At 42.3% G+C, this 18,938-nt stretch overlaps 1 protein-coding gene across 5 annotated transcripts; it reads left to right on the top strand.

The window, feature by feature from the left end:
• The first annotated feature begins 1,132 nt into the window (after window positions 1–1,132).
• LOC148126594 (uncharacterized) lies at window positions 1,133–18,242 on the top strand. Of its 5 annotated transcripts, XR_015742436.1 has the most exons (7): window positions 1,140–2,853; window positions 3,246–3,357; window positions 3,713–3,795; window positions 9,140–9,266; window positions 10,405–12,399; window positions 14,370–14,566; window positions 17,127–18,242. XR_015742436.1 is itself a non-coding variant. In XM_087927772.1 (6 exons), the coding sequence occupies exons 1-6, from the start codon at window positions 2,536–2,538 to the stop codon at window positions 14,468–14,470; spliced, it is 2,736 nt and encodes a 911-aa protein (XP_087783898.1). In that variant the 5' UTR covers window positions 1,133–2,535; the 3' UTR covers window positions 14,471–16,657. The 5 variants fall into 5 exon arrangements, 4 of the variants coding, with proteins under 4 accessions (XP_087783898.1, XP_087783899.1, XP_087783900.1 ...); XM_087927772.1 differs by lacking the exon at window positions 17,127–18,242 and having other exon boundaries at window positions 1,133–2,853; window positions 14,370–16,657; XM_087927773.1 differs by lacking the exon at window positions 17,127–18,242 and having other exon boundaries at window positions 1,133–2,853; window positions 14,373–16,657.
• Window positions 18,243–18,938: the final 696 nt, after the last annotated feature.

Below are 18,938 nucleotides of genomic sequence, written 5' to 3' on the forward strand. Positions count from 1 at the left end.
CCTGTTTTACATCTTGACTTAGAACAGAAAATCTATATTTCTTTTAGATTTAGAATTTTATTGTCACTTTAAACATACACTAATCAGCATACATTAAAATGAAATTTTGTTGCAGACATTATTTTCTTTCATAACCTCAAGCTACTTGGGCTGTTTCAATGTTTTCAGCCTCTTCATTTGCTATTCATATTTTGGGGGAGAATTGTCAATAGCCATCTATTTAATCCCCAATAAAACAGGTTTTTTTCCTACTCAGATTAAACTTTTTTTTTTCATTCATATTCCAGTTCTTTGCTGCTGTTTCATTTTCTGTCGGTGCTTTTTTCAGTTCGTTCCCAAAGAGCCTCGTCAACCTTCATTTCCCAAGATTATGAATTTTCTGAAGTAATTTTTCCAGCCTGAGGTGAGAAAACTCTTGCGTTTTTTTCAGCAGTTTATGGGAATTTAATTCCCATTTTCCTTCTACTCCGTTTTGTTTTCTTTGGGATTTTCATTCTCCTGCCCCATTGCTTCACCCCATTTGAGCCATAGCCACCATCATGGCCCAAACAGGACTTTTTTTAAATTTTAATTTCCACAGTTTCATTTCATTCTTTTTCTTTTTGCCAGGCCCTCCTGGTATTCCTTGGGATGAATTTATCAGAATTAAAATTGTGGCAGGGTTAGTCATCCAGCTGTTTTGGCTGGACATCCAGCTGTTTTGACAGAAAGTTTGGTCGTCCTTGATGCTCCTTCAAGCTTCTTGGGTGGGAGGTGTTGAACTAGATGACCTACAAGGCCCCTTCCAACTCTATTATTCTGTTATCTCTTCTGGCAGCTACAGATTCTCCACAGCACCCATTTTTAAGGCAAATCTTCATGCCCTTCAGATCTTAGTTTAATGTTGATTTCAAAGCCTTCAGGTGTTTCCTTTTCTGAACACCTTGGCGTTGACAGACGTATTTTTATTCCTGAGCTACGTTCTGTGAGGAAAGGGACTTCATATCCCATTTCTCCTTCTCCCTCCATCATCCTGGACCCTTCCCGCCTTTCCCAGGGAAGTCGGCGCGGGCAATCCTGTGACTGACAGGACGAGCCGCCTTCAAGCTTCAGCCGCGAACAGGGCATGCGCGGCGAGGACGCGTTGCATGCTGGAGAGGGGAAGGGAGGGGGCGGGGCTGGCTATTCCAGGGCTTCGCCGTCCTTCAATCGAGCCGTCAAGGGGGGCGTTTTGCGGGGGGGAGGGGATGTTTCCTGGTGAGTGGGGCGGGAGCTCTTTTTAGTGGAATGTTCCTGCTGGGATTGCAAAGAGTTTTTGCAAAGGCCACAACCCAGCTTCAATCTTTGGAATCCTGGCCGGGGTGAGGTGGTGGGGAGTCCTTGGCCCCATGTTCCGCTGCCGCCCCTGTGCATGCAAATGGCAAGCAGTGGGGATAAGCAGAGCTCCAGGCCAGCTGTGTTACCCCGGGAACAAACCCAGGATCTCCAGGAAGGAGGATCTGGAGGATCCCTCTAAACCCTCTTCCTGAGCAAGCTCCTAAGTAGGAAGCTGGGAGAAGAAGGAGTTTGCATTGCGAGACCCAAGCTGGAAAATAAGGTTTTCCAAGTAGGGAGAAGCCAGCGTGGTTGCCTGGGTGCATTTGCACAGTCTGCTTTGTGAGCGTGTATCAATTGTGCTTGGGAGGCTGACTGGCCCAGAACCTCACATTCAGACAAATGTTGGTCAACCTGAATGGATGGAAGCTTGTTAAAAAAAGAGCCAGCCTAGAAGGTAGGAGACATTTCCTGACAGCGACAGAAGTTAATCTTGACAGCTTGCCTCCTGGACTTGTGGGTGCACCATCACTGGAGGTTTTCAAGAATAGAGAACCCACATTTGACTGGGATGGTAAGGATCTCCTGATTTGAGCAGAGGGTTGGACTAGAAGATGTCCGAGATCCCTTCCAGCCTTATGATTTGATGTTCTATGGACTTCGACTGCCAAAATTCCCCAGAGAGCATGGATGGATTTCAACTCCCAGAATTCCTCAATCAACATGCATGGATTTCGATTCCCAGAATTCGACTCACTTTAAAAGCGCTGAGGTTAAGAAACGCTGTGTTAAGCGACAATCTGATTTCTTGACCTTTCCATGTTAAGTAAAACTGGGTGTTACAGTTTGCTCATCTCGTTTTAGGTACATTATGAGTGAGCGTTGCCTTTGTCAAAAATGCACAGATGTACATTCATGATCCAAAATGCTGTCAGGAATATTTTGTTTGCTGTCAGGAAAAGAAATCCATAGATAAATAAATCCATAAATACCCTAAAAGGTCTAAAAGAGTCGATATTTTGAGTCTTTTGTAGTTTTTTGTGGAAAACCCATGTTGCTTTTCTACTATCATATGTATTTGCATAGTCCCAGTAATCTTGTTTTTTTAATCTGAGGATGGTTTTGGTTCCACTTCAGATACATTGGCCCCATTTAGAGAACAATTAGAAAATGGAGGCACAATATCCAGCAGGTGAGGGAACTGGAAAAGGAAGCTGTGGAGAGATTTGAGCAGGAACTATTATGATGGAAGAGAAGACAATGGGTTCAGAGGACCAGCATTGGCACTTCAGGAATATCCACTATGAGGAAGTTAAGGGGCCCCGAGACATTTGCAGCCATCTCCATCACTTTTGCCATGGGTGGCTGCAACCGGAAAGACATACAAAGGCCCAGGTGTTGGACCTGGTGATCCTGGAGCAATTCCTGGCTGTCCTGCCCACAGAGATGGAGGCCTGGGTGCGGGAGTGTGGAGCAGAGACCAGCTCTCAGGCAGTGGCCCTGGCGGAAGGCTTCCTCCTGAGCCAGGCAGAGGAGCAGAAGGAGAAGGAAGAACTGCAGGTGAGAGAATCTTAACTCTGGCATTCTAAAGAGGACACAAAGTAATAAACAATTTCAATCGGTTGTTTGAATTTTGGATTCTTGAACCCGTTTCTATCAGAGTTTTTGGCATGCAACGTACAAGATTTAGCGTTTTAGACAAATTGCACCAATACTCTTTCCAGGATGTACATTTAGGGTAATTATTTTATTGCTGGATCCAATCTGGGTTGGTCACTGGGAACAGAGGTTTTGTCGGTCACCAGGACTAGAAGTTCCAAGTTTTTGGACTTATAAAGTTTATTTTATTGTCCTCTTTCATCCCCTTTGATAGACACGGGATACAAGCTTGTGAGCAGAGAACGAGAATCCATTTTTGTGTGTGCTTCTCTCAATTTTCTTGGATCTTTTAGGGGCAAGGATCCTTCCTGGTCTCAACATTTCCCAAGGGAAGAAGGACTCCTTCAAATCTGTCTCCAGAGCTTGGAACCTCCCAAGATGATCAAAATTCTGACATCTTACTTGGTAAGTAAGATCTTCTAACCACCACTCCTTTAACCTCAAACTATCCCCATTCCTAAGAGATCTGTAAGAGGTGTCCATAAGTACACAATTGTGCCTACTGTCCCTGTCCTATTATCCCCATTTATTCGTATCTATTTCCTGTAGTCTTACACTGTTTATACTTATACCTATTATCTTGTAAGCGATTGACAAATCAAATCAAATAAGAAATAAATAAAATAAATAAAGTAAAGGAGTAGTATTCCAAATAAAACAGACAGATTCTACTCTTATCACTTATCCTTTGTCTCTTCTTCTTAGGTGTTAATTAATTATGTTTTGACAATTTCTTCCTTCACTTTTACATTTCTGATAGGGAATGGAACTATATCATGGGCAGCTTTGGGGTTATCTCCCTTGCCTGGTGGAATCAAGACACTGACAGAAGCTCCAACTCAGGTAGGAAAAGAAGCATCACAGAAGATGGAGGGAACTATCTGAAGGCTTCCTGTGTCCTTTGAGGATAAACATATTTCTTTCCCAAGGAAATGGAACAATTTGGGTTAAAGCCAGTGACCGACTTGGCGCCTCTTTCAAGACTATTGTGAAGATGGACTGGGATTTTTAAAGTCTACACCAGGGCTGTCAAACTTGCGGGCCGGGTGCGTCACACGCTGACGATGCCCACACCTAGTTTAGCGAAGGGGAGGAAAGTCGTGATATGTCACGTGATGACGCCATGACAACGCAAGTTTGACACCCCTGGTCTACACCAATGTTTCTCAACCTTATCAACTTTAAGACGTATGGACTTTGATTCCCAGAATTCCCCAGCCAGCTTTGCAGCTTTGCAGGACTGCTGGAGAATCCGAGGAGTTAAAACCCACATGTCTTAAAATTACTAAGGTTGAGAAAGACTGTTCTATACTGAGAGATCTTTGACAATTCCCCCACACCCAAAATTTCAGAACTTTTCAGTTCTTCTGTGGCAATTTACTTCACATTGAATTTGTCTCTTGAGATGTCTTCCCTTCTGTTGTTTTTAATTCTCCCATTAGGAGTGATAAAATTATGAAATCGGAAAAGGCCCCAAGGAACATCGTCCAAACTTTAGCAAAATTATTTTTGAGAGATAGCTGCAGTGCTTATTAGCTTCCAAAGCTAGAGAAATCAAATTTGAACAGTCCTCTAGTAATATTAATTGTGGTATACCCAGCTTATTTTCAGCCCAAGATTTTAGGGAATTTGTTGAGACTGTTTACTATAAGTAATTTTTTAAAAATTGAATTTATTTATTTATTTATTTATTTTATTTTGTCAAGCGATTATAAGATAATAGGTATAAGTATATACATAGTTATGAATACATGAAATGGGTACACATAAGAGAAATAAAAAGAAACAATAGGACAGGGACGGTAGGCACGTTGGTGCGCTTATACATGCCCCCTACAGACCTCTTAGGAAAGGGGTGAGGTCAATAGTAGACAGTCTAAGGTTAAAGTTTTTGGGGTTTGGGGAAGAAACCACAGAGTCAGGTAGAGTATTTCAGACATTGACCATTCTGTTGCTGAAGTTGTATTTCCTGCAATCAAGTTTGGTGCAGTTTACCTTGAGTTTGTATCTATTGTGTGCTCTTTTTTTGTTATGGTTGAAGCTGAAGTAGTCATTGACAGGTGGGACATTGCAATGTATGATTTTATATACTATACTTAGATCGGACCGAAGGCGGCGTAATTCAAGGTTTTCTAGGTCTAGAATTTCGAGTCTGGTGGCATAAGGTCTTCTGCAACGATTAGAGAAGTGGAGAACTCTTGTGAAATATTTCTGGACTTTTTCAATTCTATTAATATCAGATATGTAATGCGGGTTCCAGACTGATGAGCTGTATTCAAGTATTGATCTAGCAAATGTTTTGTATGCTCTAGTTAGTAGTGTGATATTACCAGAGAAAAAGCTACGCAGGATTAGGTTAACAACTCTTAATGCCTTTTGGGGTATGTAGTTACAGTGGGCTCTAGCACTTAGATCATTATAGATGAGTACTCCAAGGTCCTTGACAGAGTTTGGATCATCAACAAGGTCTTGACTATTCAGCTTGTATTTTATTTTCTGATTTTTTTTTGCCAATATGTAAGGCAGAGCATTTATTTGTTGAGATTTGAAGTTGCCATTTGTTTGACCATTCTGATACATAGTTGAGGTCTTTTTGAATTGATGGGAAGTGATCAGCAGACAGGACGATTCGAGTAAATCATCAAGTGAATATAAACATTGCATCTTGTTTTAAGCTGTTTTTGTCTTTATACACTTGAAGATTTGTCTTTCCAAATTCATTTCAGGTGTGTCGCACTGCCCAACACAATGTAGCCAAAGTGACTACTGGTAGTCCTTGACTTAGGATCACAATTGAGCCCCAAATTTTTGTTGCTAAGTGAGACATTTGTTAAGTGAATTTTGCCCCATTTTACGACATTTCTTGCCACCGTTGTTAAGTATTAACACCGTTGCAAGTATTAAATTAGCAAACCGGTTGTTAAGTGAATCTGGCCTTCCCATTGACCTTGCTTGTCACCCTGGGACACTGCAACGGACATAATTGTGAATCAGTTGCCAAGAATTTGAAAGTTGATCATATGACCATGGAAATGTTGCAATGGTCATAAATGTAAAAAATGGTCATAAGTTACTTTTTTCAGTGTCCTTGTGACTTCAAACGGTCACTAAATGAACTGTTGTAACTTATAGATTACCATTTTAAAATCATAACGCTAGTTAAAAAGTCAGTGTTTTGAAAGTGAGGGAAAATAGTAGAACAACTAAAATGTTCAAATGGTAAATAAAATCAACGTGATGTTATAGTGGACCATAAAGAAACAGAAACATCTCCAAATAAAATTGATACCTATAATCTGGTTTTGCGGAAAAGTTTCTAATTTTGCCTTTGCAAAATCTGCAGAATTTCCTTCTTAGCTTACAGCTCTGTGGAGATTCTCAGTCATTCCAGGTCATGGTTGTCCTAAGGTTGCTTTTTGCAGGAGGCAACTGGACTTTGTTTGAAGTTGTTTCGCTTCTCATCCAAGAAGCTTCTTCAGTTCTGATGGGATAATGAGGAATGGAAAGATTTATATTCCTTGCAGACAGCTGGTCATTTGCATCTTTTAGAAGGTTGTTGAGGCCACTTGGAGGTTTATCTGTGTCCTCGGGGTCACCTGAGTGGTACTCTCTGGTTCCTGTAGTCTGCAATTTTTCCTCTGGAAATCAGTTCCTACTCCCACACCGTTCCAAGGGTGTTCATCCCAAATTGTATAGCTAAAAGTCTGTAGAGATTCTCCAGTCACCCAGGTCATGGTTGTCCCAAAGGTGTTTTTTCAGAAGGCAACTGGACTTCCTTGTTTTGTCTTTGAAGATGTCTTGCTTCTCATCAAAGCAGCTTCTTCAGTGCTGACTGGATGGTGGGGAATGGAATATAAAGGAATATAAATCCTTCCATTCCCCACCATCCAGTCATAGCTGAAGAAGCTCCTTTGATGAGAAGCAAAACGTCTTCAAAGACCAAACAAAATCCAGTTGTGTTAGGAATAACATAGGTTACCTAACGTAGTTTGGGTAAAATAATATATATAAACTATGATAGTAAGTTTAAGTGTGTGTCACTTTAAACTGCAAAGCATGTAATTTTGGGTGCGGTGTTGAACCGCCATAAGAGGGAGCAAGAGAACCTGATTGATTGCTGATGATTCCTGACTGGTTTGATGGATTGATGGTTTGTTAACTGTGTGCTTTCCCTACTGCTGAGTTGCTGAAGGAAGAAAGGAGTTTTGACTTCTTCATATCTCTACTGCGAGGAGATATATTACTGGACTGATATTTGTAAGTTTACTGACCTCTCTTTTTTGACACTGGAATTTGCAACTGAATAATCCCTGGATGGACTGAACTAGTGAATGATATATGGACTGTTTGACTATGCTAAAACTCTTACTGGAATAAACTATTTAACTAGCACTGTGTATCTGTTTTACTGAGTGTAAGCTACAAAAACGTTTATCTCACATATTTTGCCTGCCTGCCTGACTGCCATGCAGATTCTGCTAGGATGTATCCCTAACAAGTTGCCTCCTGAAAAAGCACCTTTGCATCCTTCTGAGATTGACTTTTTTTAGCCCACATCCGGTCCATATCTTAAGCCATGAATACCTTCCCTGGAATTTGAGAAGCAGAAATCGGTATGAGTTTCGTTTGCCGATTGATGGTACCCACACAATCCCTGATATGTTTTTATCAGCATCTCGAGGTTTAGAGAGCCAAAGAGAAACCATTCTCGGTATCCCTTTAACATGGCTGGCTGGTTTAATTCTTGGAGTTGAACTCCATACATCTTCCATGTTGCCCAAGTTGAGAAACACTGATTTATGTAAACCAGAAAAGATAGAAGCGTTCCTTAGTCCTTTTTCCTTTTACTGATCGGGGACAGGGAGCCGCAGCAGAGGGATGAAAGAGCCACAGGTTGCTGACCCCTGACCTAAACCTTTAGTTCATTGCAACTTCCTGTTTTGGGAACTTACTAATTAAGGAGTCCTTCTTATGCAAGTCATTCGACAAAGTAGACCGCAACCTACTTCTTCGTAAGCTAGAAAAAAATGGAATAGATAGCACCACCACTAGATGGCCTCGCAACTGGCTGGCAAACCGTACTCAACGAGTAGTCCTTAATGGTTCTAAGTCTACATGGAGAGAAGTAAGCAGTGGGGTGCCACAAGGTTCCATCTTAGGCCCAGTACTCATCAATATCTTCATTAACGACTTAGATGAGGGAATAGAAGGGGAACTTACCAAATTTGCAGATGATACTAAACTGGCAGGAATAGCTAACACCCAAGAAGATAAGCTCAAGATCCAGATGGATCTTGACAGACTCGAACCCTGGGCCGTATCTAACAAAATGAAATTCAGTGTAGAGAAAAGTAAAATCCTACACTTAGGCACGAAAAACCAAAAGTATGCATATAGACTGGGTGAAACCAGGTCAATAGCAATAACTGTGAGAGGGATCTTGGAGTCTTAGTGGACAACCAGCTAAATATGAGCCAGCAGTGTGCAGCAGCAGCCAAAAAAGCTAATGCAATCCTAAATTGTATTAACAGAGGGATACAATCGAGATCAAGTGAGGTACTAATACCAGTCTATAAAACTTTAGTAAGGCCACACCTAAAGTATTACATCCAGTTTTGATCACCACATTATAAAAAAGATGTTGAGACTCTAGAAAAAGTGCAGAGAAGAACAACCAGGATGATTAGAGGACTGGAGACTAAAACATATGAAGAACGGTTACAGGAACTGGTCTTGGCTAGTCTAGTAAAGAGAAGGACCAGGAGAGAGACGATAACAGTCTTCTAATATTTGAGGGGCTGCCACAGAGAGCAAGGGGTCAAGCTATTCTCCAAAGCACCTGTAGGCCAGACAAGGAATAATGGATGGAAACTGAACAAGGAGAGATTTAACCTGGAGATAAGGAACAGAACAATCAATCAATTGAACCGCTTGCTCTCGGAAGTTGTGGGAGCTTCTTCACTGGATGCTTTCAGTAAGAAATTAGACTGCCATTTGTCAGAAATGGTGTAGGGTCTCCTGCTTGGGAGGAGGGTTGGACTAGATGACCTATAAGTTTCCTTCCAACTTTGATTATCTGTTATCATTAGCTGTGCACCGTGTAAACCCCAAAAAAGCACTATGAACTTCAAATCCTTCCTAAGGTTCAAGTCCTTCCTAAGATTCTCGGTTATTTTTCTTCCTTCAGGGTCGTGTGTCCTTTGAGGAGGTGGCGGTCTATTTCTCCAAGGAGGAGTGGTCTCAATTGGATTCTCACCAGAAAGCCCTACATGAGGAAGTGATGCTGGAGAATTCCAGGAACGTAGCTTTTCTGGGTAAGAATCTCTGCTGGACCATCAAATACTTTGAGGAGACATTTTGTGGTGGAGTATAACTTACTGATACCCAATCATACTTCATCCCTTCTGTGGGTGAAAGGGAACCTGTCCAGGTAAAGGAAGAGTTAAATTGATCTCTCCCTAATTATGTTCTGTGGTGATGTCTCTTCTCATGGGTGGTGTAGTTCTTAGATTTATATACTGCTTCATAGTGCTTTACAGCCCTCTCTAAGCGGTTTACAGAATCAACATACCACCCCAAACAATCTGGGTCCTTATTTTACTGACCTCGGAAAGATGGAAGGCTGAGTCAATCTTGAGCCAGTAAGGATCGAACTTCTGGCAGCGAACTGAGTTAGTTTGTTAATAGTAAAAGCTGCTTTCCTTTCCTTTCCCTTTTATCCCCCTTACCCTTGCTCAGTTTGAATGTATAAGAAAAATTAATAAATTGAAATATTGGCCACAAGTACATTCTTATCAAAGTTCCAGCTAACAAGCCCAAGCAAATCAGAACTCCAAGGCGGGAATCTTCCTTAAAGAACGTCTTTATTGGGTACATCATATCAGCATGCTTAAATGCAAAACCAACTCTAAATATTCCCCAGGGTTTCAGTATAATTAAAATAGTAAACGATCCCCTCCCCAAGTATCACTGGTAACATTGTCCAATTGAGTTAATTGACGGGCTCCTTAGGCATTTCTCTCCTTCATCTGGCACCTGTGGAGATGACCTTGGTTCCCACGAGATAGACCAGTGTTGTGTCTGGCAATGTATTCCAACCTTCTCCTTTCCAAACAGTGTAGCAACTGAGAACCATGAAAATAGCATCAACCCTGTTCGGTTCAAAGTTGACAGTTCCTTTATTTCAGAATTATTTCACATTTCCTTCTGCTCCTAAAATAGAAACCATATGGCGTGGTTTTTGTTCAAACAGATTTGATTATAGCCTCCATCAGAAATCCATGTTTGATCGATCTTTGCTCAGGTTATTTTATATTAATCAACACCGTAACTTTTCAAAAGCCCAGAGAGTCTGTCCAATTTTCAGCAAGCAAATCATAATAACAACCTCACTTTGGTTTTATTTCCTTTCCATAGTCTTCCCTAATTCTAATTCTTTGTTTTCCTCTCAAGGAAGTGATGGCCAAAATGAAGTGATTTGGAACAGAGAAAGGAAAGAGGAGTTTAGAAGTTGGACGGAGTCCAGAATTCCTGAGAAGAACAAGTCAATACCTAAGAATAAGAAACCAACATCCAAATGTGCGCAGAATGAAAATACTCTTGCCCACCAAAATCCCAAAGCAAAACTAAGGACAAAGGGTTTAGGCAAAAGTGTGAAAGTACCAAAAGACCCTTTACATTTGGATAGGCGCGACAGAACCAACGTTAGAGAAGACCAAAATGGGTACAGGGAGAACGAAAACAGCTTGAGCTGGAGAGTCAAAATGGGAGAGAAGTCCTATAAATGCATGGAGTGTGGAAAAAGTTTCAGCAAGAACAGCTCGCTTACGTGCCACAAAAGGATCCACACGGGGGAGAAACCCTATAAATGCATGGACTGTGGGAAGAGCTTCAGCAAGAGCAATCACCTCCTTTCTCATAAAAGGATCCACACAGGGGAGAAACCCTACAAATGTACTGACTGTGGAAAGAGTTTTAGGTGGAGCAGTCAGCTGACTTCCCATAAAAGGATCCATTCGGGTGGGATACCCTACAAATGCACGGAGTGCGGAAAGAGCTTCCGGGAAAATGGATCCCTTACTTCACACAAGAGAATCCACACAGGGGAGAAGCCATATAATTGCATCGAATGTGGGAAAATATTTCGGAAAAGCAGTTCGCTTACTTCCCACCAAAGGATCCACACAGGAGAAAAACCTTACAAATGTACAGACTGCGGAAAGAGCTTTAGTCAAAGCAGTAACCTCATTTCGCATAAAAGGAGCCATTCGGGGGAAAAACCTTATAAGTGTGTGGAATGTGGAAAGAGTTTCATGTGGAACAGTCAGCTGACATCTCATAAAAGCGTCCATACAGGGGAAAAACCCTATAAATGCACCGACTGCGGGAAGAGCTTCAGCAACAGCAGTCACCTGATTTCCCACAGAAACATCCACTCGGGGGAGAAACCATATAAATGTCTGGAGTGTGGGAAGAGCTTCCGTGAAAATGGGTCTCTGACTTCCCACCAAAGGATCCACATAGAAGAAAAACCACGTCAATGTGTGGAATGCGGGAAAATGTTTCGGAGGAAAAGTTCTTTTGTTTCCCATAAATGTACCCGTACCGAAGAGAAACCCTATAAATGTCTGGACTGTGGGAAAATATTCCGAAAAAGCAGCTTCCTTATTTCCCATAAAAGAATCCACACGGGGGAAAAACCATTTAAATGCCTGGAGTGTGGAAAGAGCTTCCGTGAAAATGGATCTCTGACTTCCCATAAAAGGATCCACTCAGGTGAGAAGCCCTATAAATGCACGGAGTGTGGGAAGAGCTTTTGGAGGAGCAGTTCGCTTTGTTCGCACAGAAGAATCCACACGGGGGAAAAGCCTTACAAATGCACCGAGTGTGGAAAAAGCTTCCGTGAGAATGGTTCGCTGACATCCCATAAAAGGATCCACACAGGGGAGAAACCTTACAAATGCCCAGAGTGTGGAAAGAGATTCAATACTAGCAGTAATCTTTCCTCCCATCGAAGGATCCACTCCGAGGAGAAACACTATAAATGCGCGGAGTGTGGAAAAAGCTTTACTCAGAGTGCTTGCCTTATTTCTCACAAGAGAATCCACAGAGGGCAGAAACCGTATAAATGTGTGGAGTGTGGGAAAAGTTTCAGATGGAGCAGTCACCTTACTTCCCATAAAAGGATCCACACGGGGGAGAAGCCATATAAGTGCCGGGAATGTGGGAAAATATTCCGGATAAGCAGTTCCCTAACTTCCCACAAACGGATCCATACTGGGGAGAAACCATATCAATGCAAGGATTGTGGAAAGAGCTTCCGAGAAAATGGATCCCTCACGGTTCATAAAAGGATCCACACAGGGGAGAAACCCTATAAATGCGCCGAGTGTGGGAAAAGCTTCCGAAAGAGCAGTAACCTTACTTCCCACGTAAGGATCCACTCAGGTGAGAATCTATAAAAATACTAAATTCACTGTATTCCTTCTATGTATATTTGAATCATAAAACTAGGTTGATCCTGAGTGTCTGGAGATTCCCAGTCATCCAGGACATCCAAAGGCAACTGGACTTTCTTTGTTTTTCTTTGAAGACGTTTCACTTCTCATCCAAGAATCTTCATCAGTTCAGAAGAAGTTCTTTCTTCAAGAAAGAACTTTAAGTGTTAAATTTGGGGGAAAGATAGAAAGGTGTTATACTTCAACCACTGATTACAGGAAAAATTTTGTATTAAAGAGAAAAGATAAATAGACAACTGAAAAAGAACGGACAAAAGATACAAGTATAATGATTTAAATTGAGATGAAGTAAATAAAATAGAATTAAGAGAGTGAAAAAAGGGGAGAAGATATATAGAAAATATAGAATGTTAAATAAGATATGAAATAGTATATAAGGTGAGCATGAATTTAAGTCTACAAAAAGATGTAACCCGGGGTTAAGCCGCTTTCTACAAAGAAGTTTTATGTTTTCATGTTACGTGTTTTGTTTGTTTATGTTTGTTTATTGAGAATTAAGAATGTTGGATGAGAACATATGAAATCGTAAATAAGACAGATGAAAGTATAAGTTTAATGAATAAAATTGAATAGAAGTAAAGGGAAAAATAGTGAGAAGTTGGAAAAAGAGTAACAAGATATAAAGTTGAATACATAAGATGCATATTAAATTGTGCTTGTATGGAAATATGATAATTTGGAACTATGCTGTACTTAAACAAGATGTTTTATTTGCTTATTTATTAAAATTTAATAAGCAGTTTTTAGAAAAGATGTTTTATGTTCTTACGTTTTATGATTTGTTTGTTTGTGTATTGTCTTTGAAAATTAATAAAATTTGTTTTTTTTAAAAAAAAAGAAAGAACAAAGGCCAGTTCTCTTTTGAAAGAAAACACCTTTGGCATTGATCCCAAGTGCTGAATTTTATCTACTTTAATCCCTTCCCAAAATTTTTCCTTTGTTTATTGTGTTTTTGCTTTTTTTTAGTCATCCCTTTGTTGTTACTCATCTTTAATCCAGCCATAATCCTTTCTGGTTGCACAGAAGCAGTATGAGCAGCCTCTGTCCTAATTTGGAGGTTTCCTTGCAAATCTTGGGTACTTGAGCCACCAGATGACCAGGCAGTCAAATACTGTCTATCTGACAGTTGGTCTGTTATCATGGGGAATCAGAGGAGAGATGGCCCTGCTGTCAGCCATCTTGGATTCCCTCGCGGCCTTGTCAAATTCTTTAAGGCCTTTTGTCTGCCCCTAGCCTGTCTTTCCTCGGCCCTAGAGGGGTTTTTTAGGGGCTAGGGCCCTGGCTCTAATTCTAGCTGCTTTGTGCTGGAAAACGGAGAAAATCATCCTGCATTGATAATAATTCACCACATTATAAAAAAAATGTTGAGGCTCTAGAAAAAGTACAGAGAAGAGCAACCAAGATGATGAGGGGACTGGAGGCTAAAACATACGATGAATGGTTATAGGAACTGGGCTTGGCTAGTCTAGTGAAGAGAAGGACCAGGGGAGACATGATAGCAGTCTTCCAATATTTGTCTGGCTGCCACAGAGAGGAAGGGGTCGAGCTATTTTGCAAGGCACCTGAAGGCCAGACAAAGAATAATGGGTGGAAACTTATTAAGGAGAAATTCAATTTAGAAGTAAGGAGAAATTTTCTGACAGTGAGAGCAATCAACCCATGGAACAGAAGTTGCCTTTGGAAGTTGTGGAAGCTTCATCACTGGAGGCTTTCAAGAAGAGACTGGGCTATCATTTGTCAGAAATGGTGTAGGGTCTCCTGCTTGGATGGGTTGGACTAGATGACCTATAAGGACCCTCCCAACTCTGTTAATCTGTTAATTAAAAGAGAGGTTTAACTCAGTTTGTTTGTGCCTTACATTTCCAATAATTTCCTTTTTGTGTGTGTATTTGTCTCAAGCAGGGGATCCCCAAGAGAATGAACCTGATCAGGAGGTGGTTGTACCGACATTACAAACGCTCAAGAATGAACTGAGAAAAGATACATTGAGAAATCAGTGAGGACCCTGAAGGAAAATTAGGAAAACCTCAAGAACGTGTAGAAGAAATCATTTGGGAGTCTTTTCCTATCATGCTACATTTCTGGAATCCTGAATGGTGAACAGAATTTGGAAAGGAGCATCACAATTGCTCAGAACATCTTCATAGCGAAGGAGAATAGTTGTACTGTAACTGCAATGGCATTGATGACGTTACCTAGTTTGGCTAATGAAACGTCTACAACAAAGCAAGCTCAGAGAGCACCAAGGACCCCTCACATCATCATAGTGCTATATAGTTATCGTACAAATTGTAAATTGATTTGGTGTTTTTCATTACAAATTGAATATTTAGATCATGTCTCTGATGAAATATATTTGTCTGAAATAAGGAAAAGATATGCATGAAAGATGGAGTGCGTAAGACCCGTGCAGAGCAATCCATAAAGTCAGAAGGGGTTGTCTGAAAGATTTCAGGGTGGTCATGCAGTTTGTGGAAAATGAAAATCTCTGAGAAAACACAAAGGAAAGATGGAGGCAACGGGTGGAAACTAATCAAGGAGAGAAGCCACCTAGACCTAAGTAGAAATTTCCTGTTGGAACAGCCAGTGGAACAACTTGCCTTCAGAAGTTGTGGGTGGTTCATCCCTGGTGGTTTTGAAGAAGAGATTGGACAACCATTGGCTTCCTTCCTGAGTAGGGTGTTGGACTAGAACAGTGGTCGCCAACCAGTGGGCTGGGAACCACTGGTGGTCTGCAAGAAAATTTTGGTGGTCTGCAGAGAAATGTCACCCCCAAAGCACCCCCCAAAGCAATCCAGGCTGTGCAGGAACACAAGGCTCGCGCTGCTTGCATTGCGAACAACACGAGGTAGTGAGGGGAGGGGGCAAAGGGCAGAGTGGGGCACTTGCCCCAGATGCCTCGCCTGGCCACCGGGCAGCTGATGCTTCTGCTTTTGGCTGCACGCAAGGAAAGCAGCAAAAGTCTCTTTCTCTCCCCCAAACTCCACCAGAAATGAGTCTTTGGGACCCTGCAAGGCATCCTGCTCCAAGACACTGCACAACAAGTGTCAGAAAGACTCATTTCTGGTGGAGTTTGGGAGAGAGAAAGAAAGACTTCTGCTGCTTTCCTTGCATGAAGCCAAAAGTCTCTCTCTCTCCCTCTCTCTCCTCTCTCTCTCTCCCCTTGAGAACGGAGCTGGAGATGGTATCCTGCGATCCCAAATAAAGAATGATCCATCAGTAGGAAAAGAGGGTGGGGAATTTTCCTGCAGACTTTGGGGGGGATTTTCCCAGGACCTCTGGTCCGCGGGATTTAAAATTATGAGTTTGGTGGTCCCTGAGGTCCAAGAGGTTGATGACCTCTGGACTAGAAGACCTCCAAGATTTCTTCCAACTCTTGTTATTCTGTGAAAGGTGATTCAGGAGACAAAAAGATGGATTATACGTGAACTGTGTGAGATGATAGCACTTAAGCGGAAAAGTAGAGAGCCAGGTTGGTACAGTGGTTAAAGGCAGCAGGCTAGAAACTGGATGTGCCCATGATTTCTAGACCCGACTTGGACACAAAGCCAACTGGAGCGTCTAAGCCAGACACACACACTGAGCCTTAAGAAGGAAGCAATGGCAAACCACTTCTGGAAAATCTTGCCAAGAAAATTGCAGGGACTTTGTCCAGGCAGTCTCTGAGAATTGGATATGTGTCAAGGTTCCAAGTAACACACACCCATAACACACAGAACTCTGAGGTAGGTAGATTCCTCAAAGAACAGTTTTATTTGATGTATTATATTGGCACAGATTGGTGAAAACTGACTCTAAAGGTTCCTTTTCACCTAATTAAAAATTTTCCCCAGTTTTCAGTCACATGGTCCAATCAGGGTGCTGTCCATCACTCCTCCTCTCTTCAATCACGTTAGAATGTCCTTGGTTCCCAGGGGAAAATATTTTGTTTTGGCTATAAACCCCCAGCTATCTCTATTACCCACCCCCCGCCCCAACCCTCATCTCCATTGTGGCAACCCTGAAGCCTCAGTCAGGCCAGCTTCAGAGTTGACACTATGATTGAACAGAAGAAGTAAAAAATGGAGACGTATAAGTAAATGCATATACTGAAAAAATGTGACGAGATGCAAAAGATGTCTTGATGTTGATAACAATGTATAAAGTTTTATGTTTTTAAAATTTGGAAACTTAATAAAATTTATTTTTTTTAAAATGGAGACGTATCGAGAGATTGAAAAGAGAGCGATTTTGGGGACTCCCCATTTTTGGGAGAATATAAAAATGGAAGGGATTTATAGTACTTAGAGCCATAATATAGAACAAGATACTGAATGTAGTGTAGTAGCCATTTGCCTCTATTCTTCTGAACTTCAGTTCTTACCTTGTTGGAAACTCCTGGCTGTTGAGCATCCACTTTCTAACAATCAGGACTGTGTTTGCTTACTATGCCTTTTGTCTCTCTGAGTGAAATGAAGTCTGTGTGATTTAGTGACTCTCCTACTAACTATATCAATTGGTTAGCAGAGATGGCAACGGGAATTGCCCCTATTCCTCCTTAAGAATTAGGAAGGAGTGGGTGGGATTTGGGTAAGTGGCTATTCCAAATGTGGAAGAGAGACTATAATTAAGCTGATTGTTGAGAAAATAGCTGAACGTGTTTCCTTTTTTACACAGCTCACAACAGACTTGATGTCGTAGTCACAGTAGTCAATCAGAAGCAATGGTGGTATTCTACAGATTCGGCCCAGTTTTGCCGAGCCAGTAGTGACGATGAGCAGCGCAGATCAAACCGGGCTGTCATACTAACCTTTATTCCCTTTTGAAACGCAGCTGCTTTGCGCAGCACAGCAGATTGCCGCGCATCAGCTGCTGAAGCGACAGGGAGAGTGCAGGATTGCAGGAGGTGAGCCAGAAAACCTCTGTGACTTCTCAAAATGTGCATTTCACTTTCTTTCGCTGCTTCCGACTCTTCTTTGGGAGCGATGTTATTTCTTGTAAAACTTAAATTCCAGGGTACATTAGTTGTTGCTTATTCAACTTAACCGAGTCAGCCAAAACTTTCACTTCTTATCTTCCTCCTGCACGTTCTTTTCCGGTTGAGTTCTTCTGTGAGGTGGCCATTTCTGACCACCACTCCTACCGCCTTCAGGAAAGGGAGTAATGGCTAGCTGAGGAGGAGAGATGTGGCTCTCCTCGACCCTGCTGGTGGTCTCCCCCCTCTTCACCACCTCTACAGGGTGGCTTAGCCCCGAAACCAGCTGGCTCGGGGCGCTCCAGCGGTGAGCTCAGGCAGAAACCACGCACGATCGCAGATTCCTGTCTGTTGCTGAAGCCCTTCAAACCGGAAGTCCCAGAATATACTATTTTGACTCTTATTTGGAGTAAGGAATCTATCTCAGCTTTCCTGTTTGAAGCAAATGAAAGGGCATCTTTCATTTTTAAAAGACTTGAGTGGCTTTGGGTTCATTGGTGCTTTGAGATTTGGGTCGTTGACATCTTTAGTTCTGGACAGGGTTGTACCACCGTCAGACCCAGTTTGCAACTTAGGGATTCTCCTGGACTCACGATTCCTGCTCAATGAGCAGGTAGCAGGTGTTGTTAAAAGAGCCCTTGCACAAGTTCAATTTCTGCACCAGCTTTCCTGAATCAAGACTCCCTGCACTCAGTCACTCATGCCCTGGTCATCTCACATCTGTACTACAACAATGCGCTCTACATGGGGCCACCCATGAAGAGCATTCAGAAGTTTCAACTGGTGCAGAGCGGCCACACTGGCAGTCTTTGGAGCCCCTAGAACAGGGGTGGGCAACTATGGCCCTTTTATGAATTATGGACTTCAACTCCCAGAATTCCTGAGCAAGCCATGCTAGCTCGGAATTTTGGGAGTTGAAGTCCACAAGTCATAAAGGGGCCATAGTTGCCCACCTCTGCCCTAGAATGACCGTGTTACAACCACTGTTCTGTGACTGCACTAGCTGCCAATCTGCTTCCGGGTGCAGTTCAAGCAGTGGTGGGATTCAAAAAGTTTTACCACTGGTTCGGTGGATGTGGCTTGGTGGGCGCGCCTTGCGTGCACGCACACACTACGCGCACACCAAACTCCTGAGGCTTCAGTGGCTTGCCTCGAACCTCCGGGAGGGTGAAAATAGCCTCTCCTGGGATCTAGACGCCCTCTGGAGACTGAAAATGAGCACTTCCAGTATTTCTAGAAGGCCCGTTTTTCAGCCTTCCGAGGCTGCAAAGGCTTCCTTCGAGCCTCTGGGAGGGCGAAAAAGCCCTCAAAGTGGGCAAAAATCAGCTGGGAGGCATGCACAGATGCAATACAGGTAAGGTGGCGGGATTGTTGCACATCCATGGACAGAGGGACAGGGCGCATTTTATTGTGGGTGCTGGCACACATGCTATCGTGTGCACGCATGCTTTCGGCACACCACAACAAAAAGATTCATCATCACTACCCTAAGAGGAAGTGTAATTATCTGTAGG

This window comes from Pseudonaja textilis, chromosome 2 (genome assembly GCF_049901715.1).
Source record: "Pseudonaja textilis isolate UNSWEBS1 chromosome 2, rPseTex1.2, whole genome shotgun sequence".
In the NCBI taxonomy this organism is placed as follows: domain Eukaryota; kingdom Metazoa; phylum Chordata; class Lepidosauria; order Squamata; family Elapidae; genus Pseudonaja; species Pseudonaja textilis.

Excerpts from the sequence above, each read along its gene's own strand:
- LOC148126594 (XM_087927772.1), top strand. The coding sequence starts at position 2,536 with ATGATGGAAGAGAAGACAATGGGTTCAGAGGACCAGCATTGGCACTTC. Across the intron at positions 3,796-9,139 it reads TGACAGAAGCTCCAACTCAG|GGTCGTGTGTCCTTTGAGGA; the intron begins GTAGGAAAAGAA and ends TTCTTCCTTCAG. Across the intron at positions 12,400-14,369 it reads CCACGTAAGGATCCACTCAG|CAGGGGATCCCCAAGAGAAT; the intron begins GTGAGAATCTAT and ends ATTTGTCTCAAG.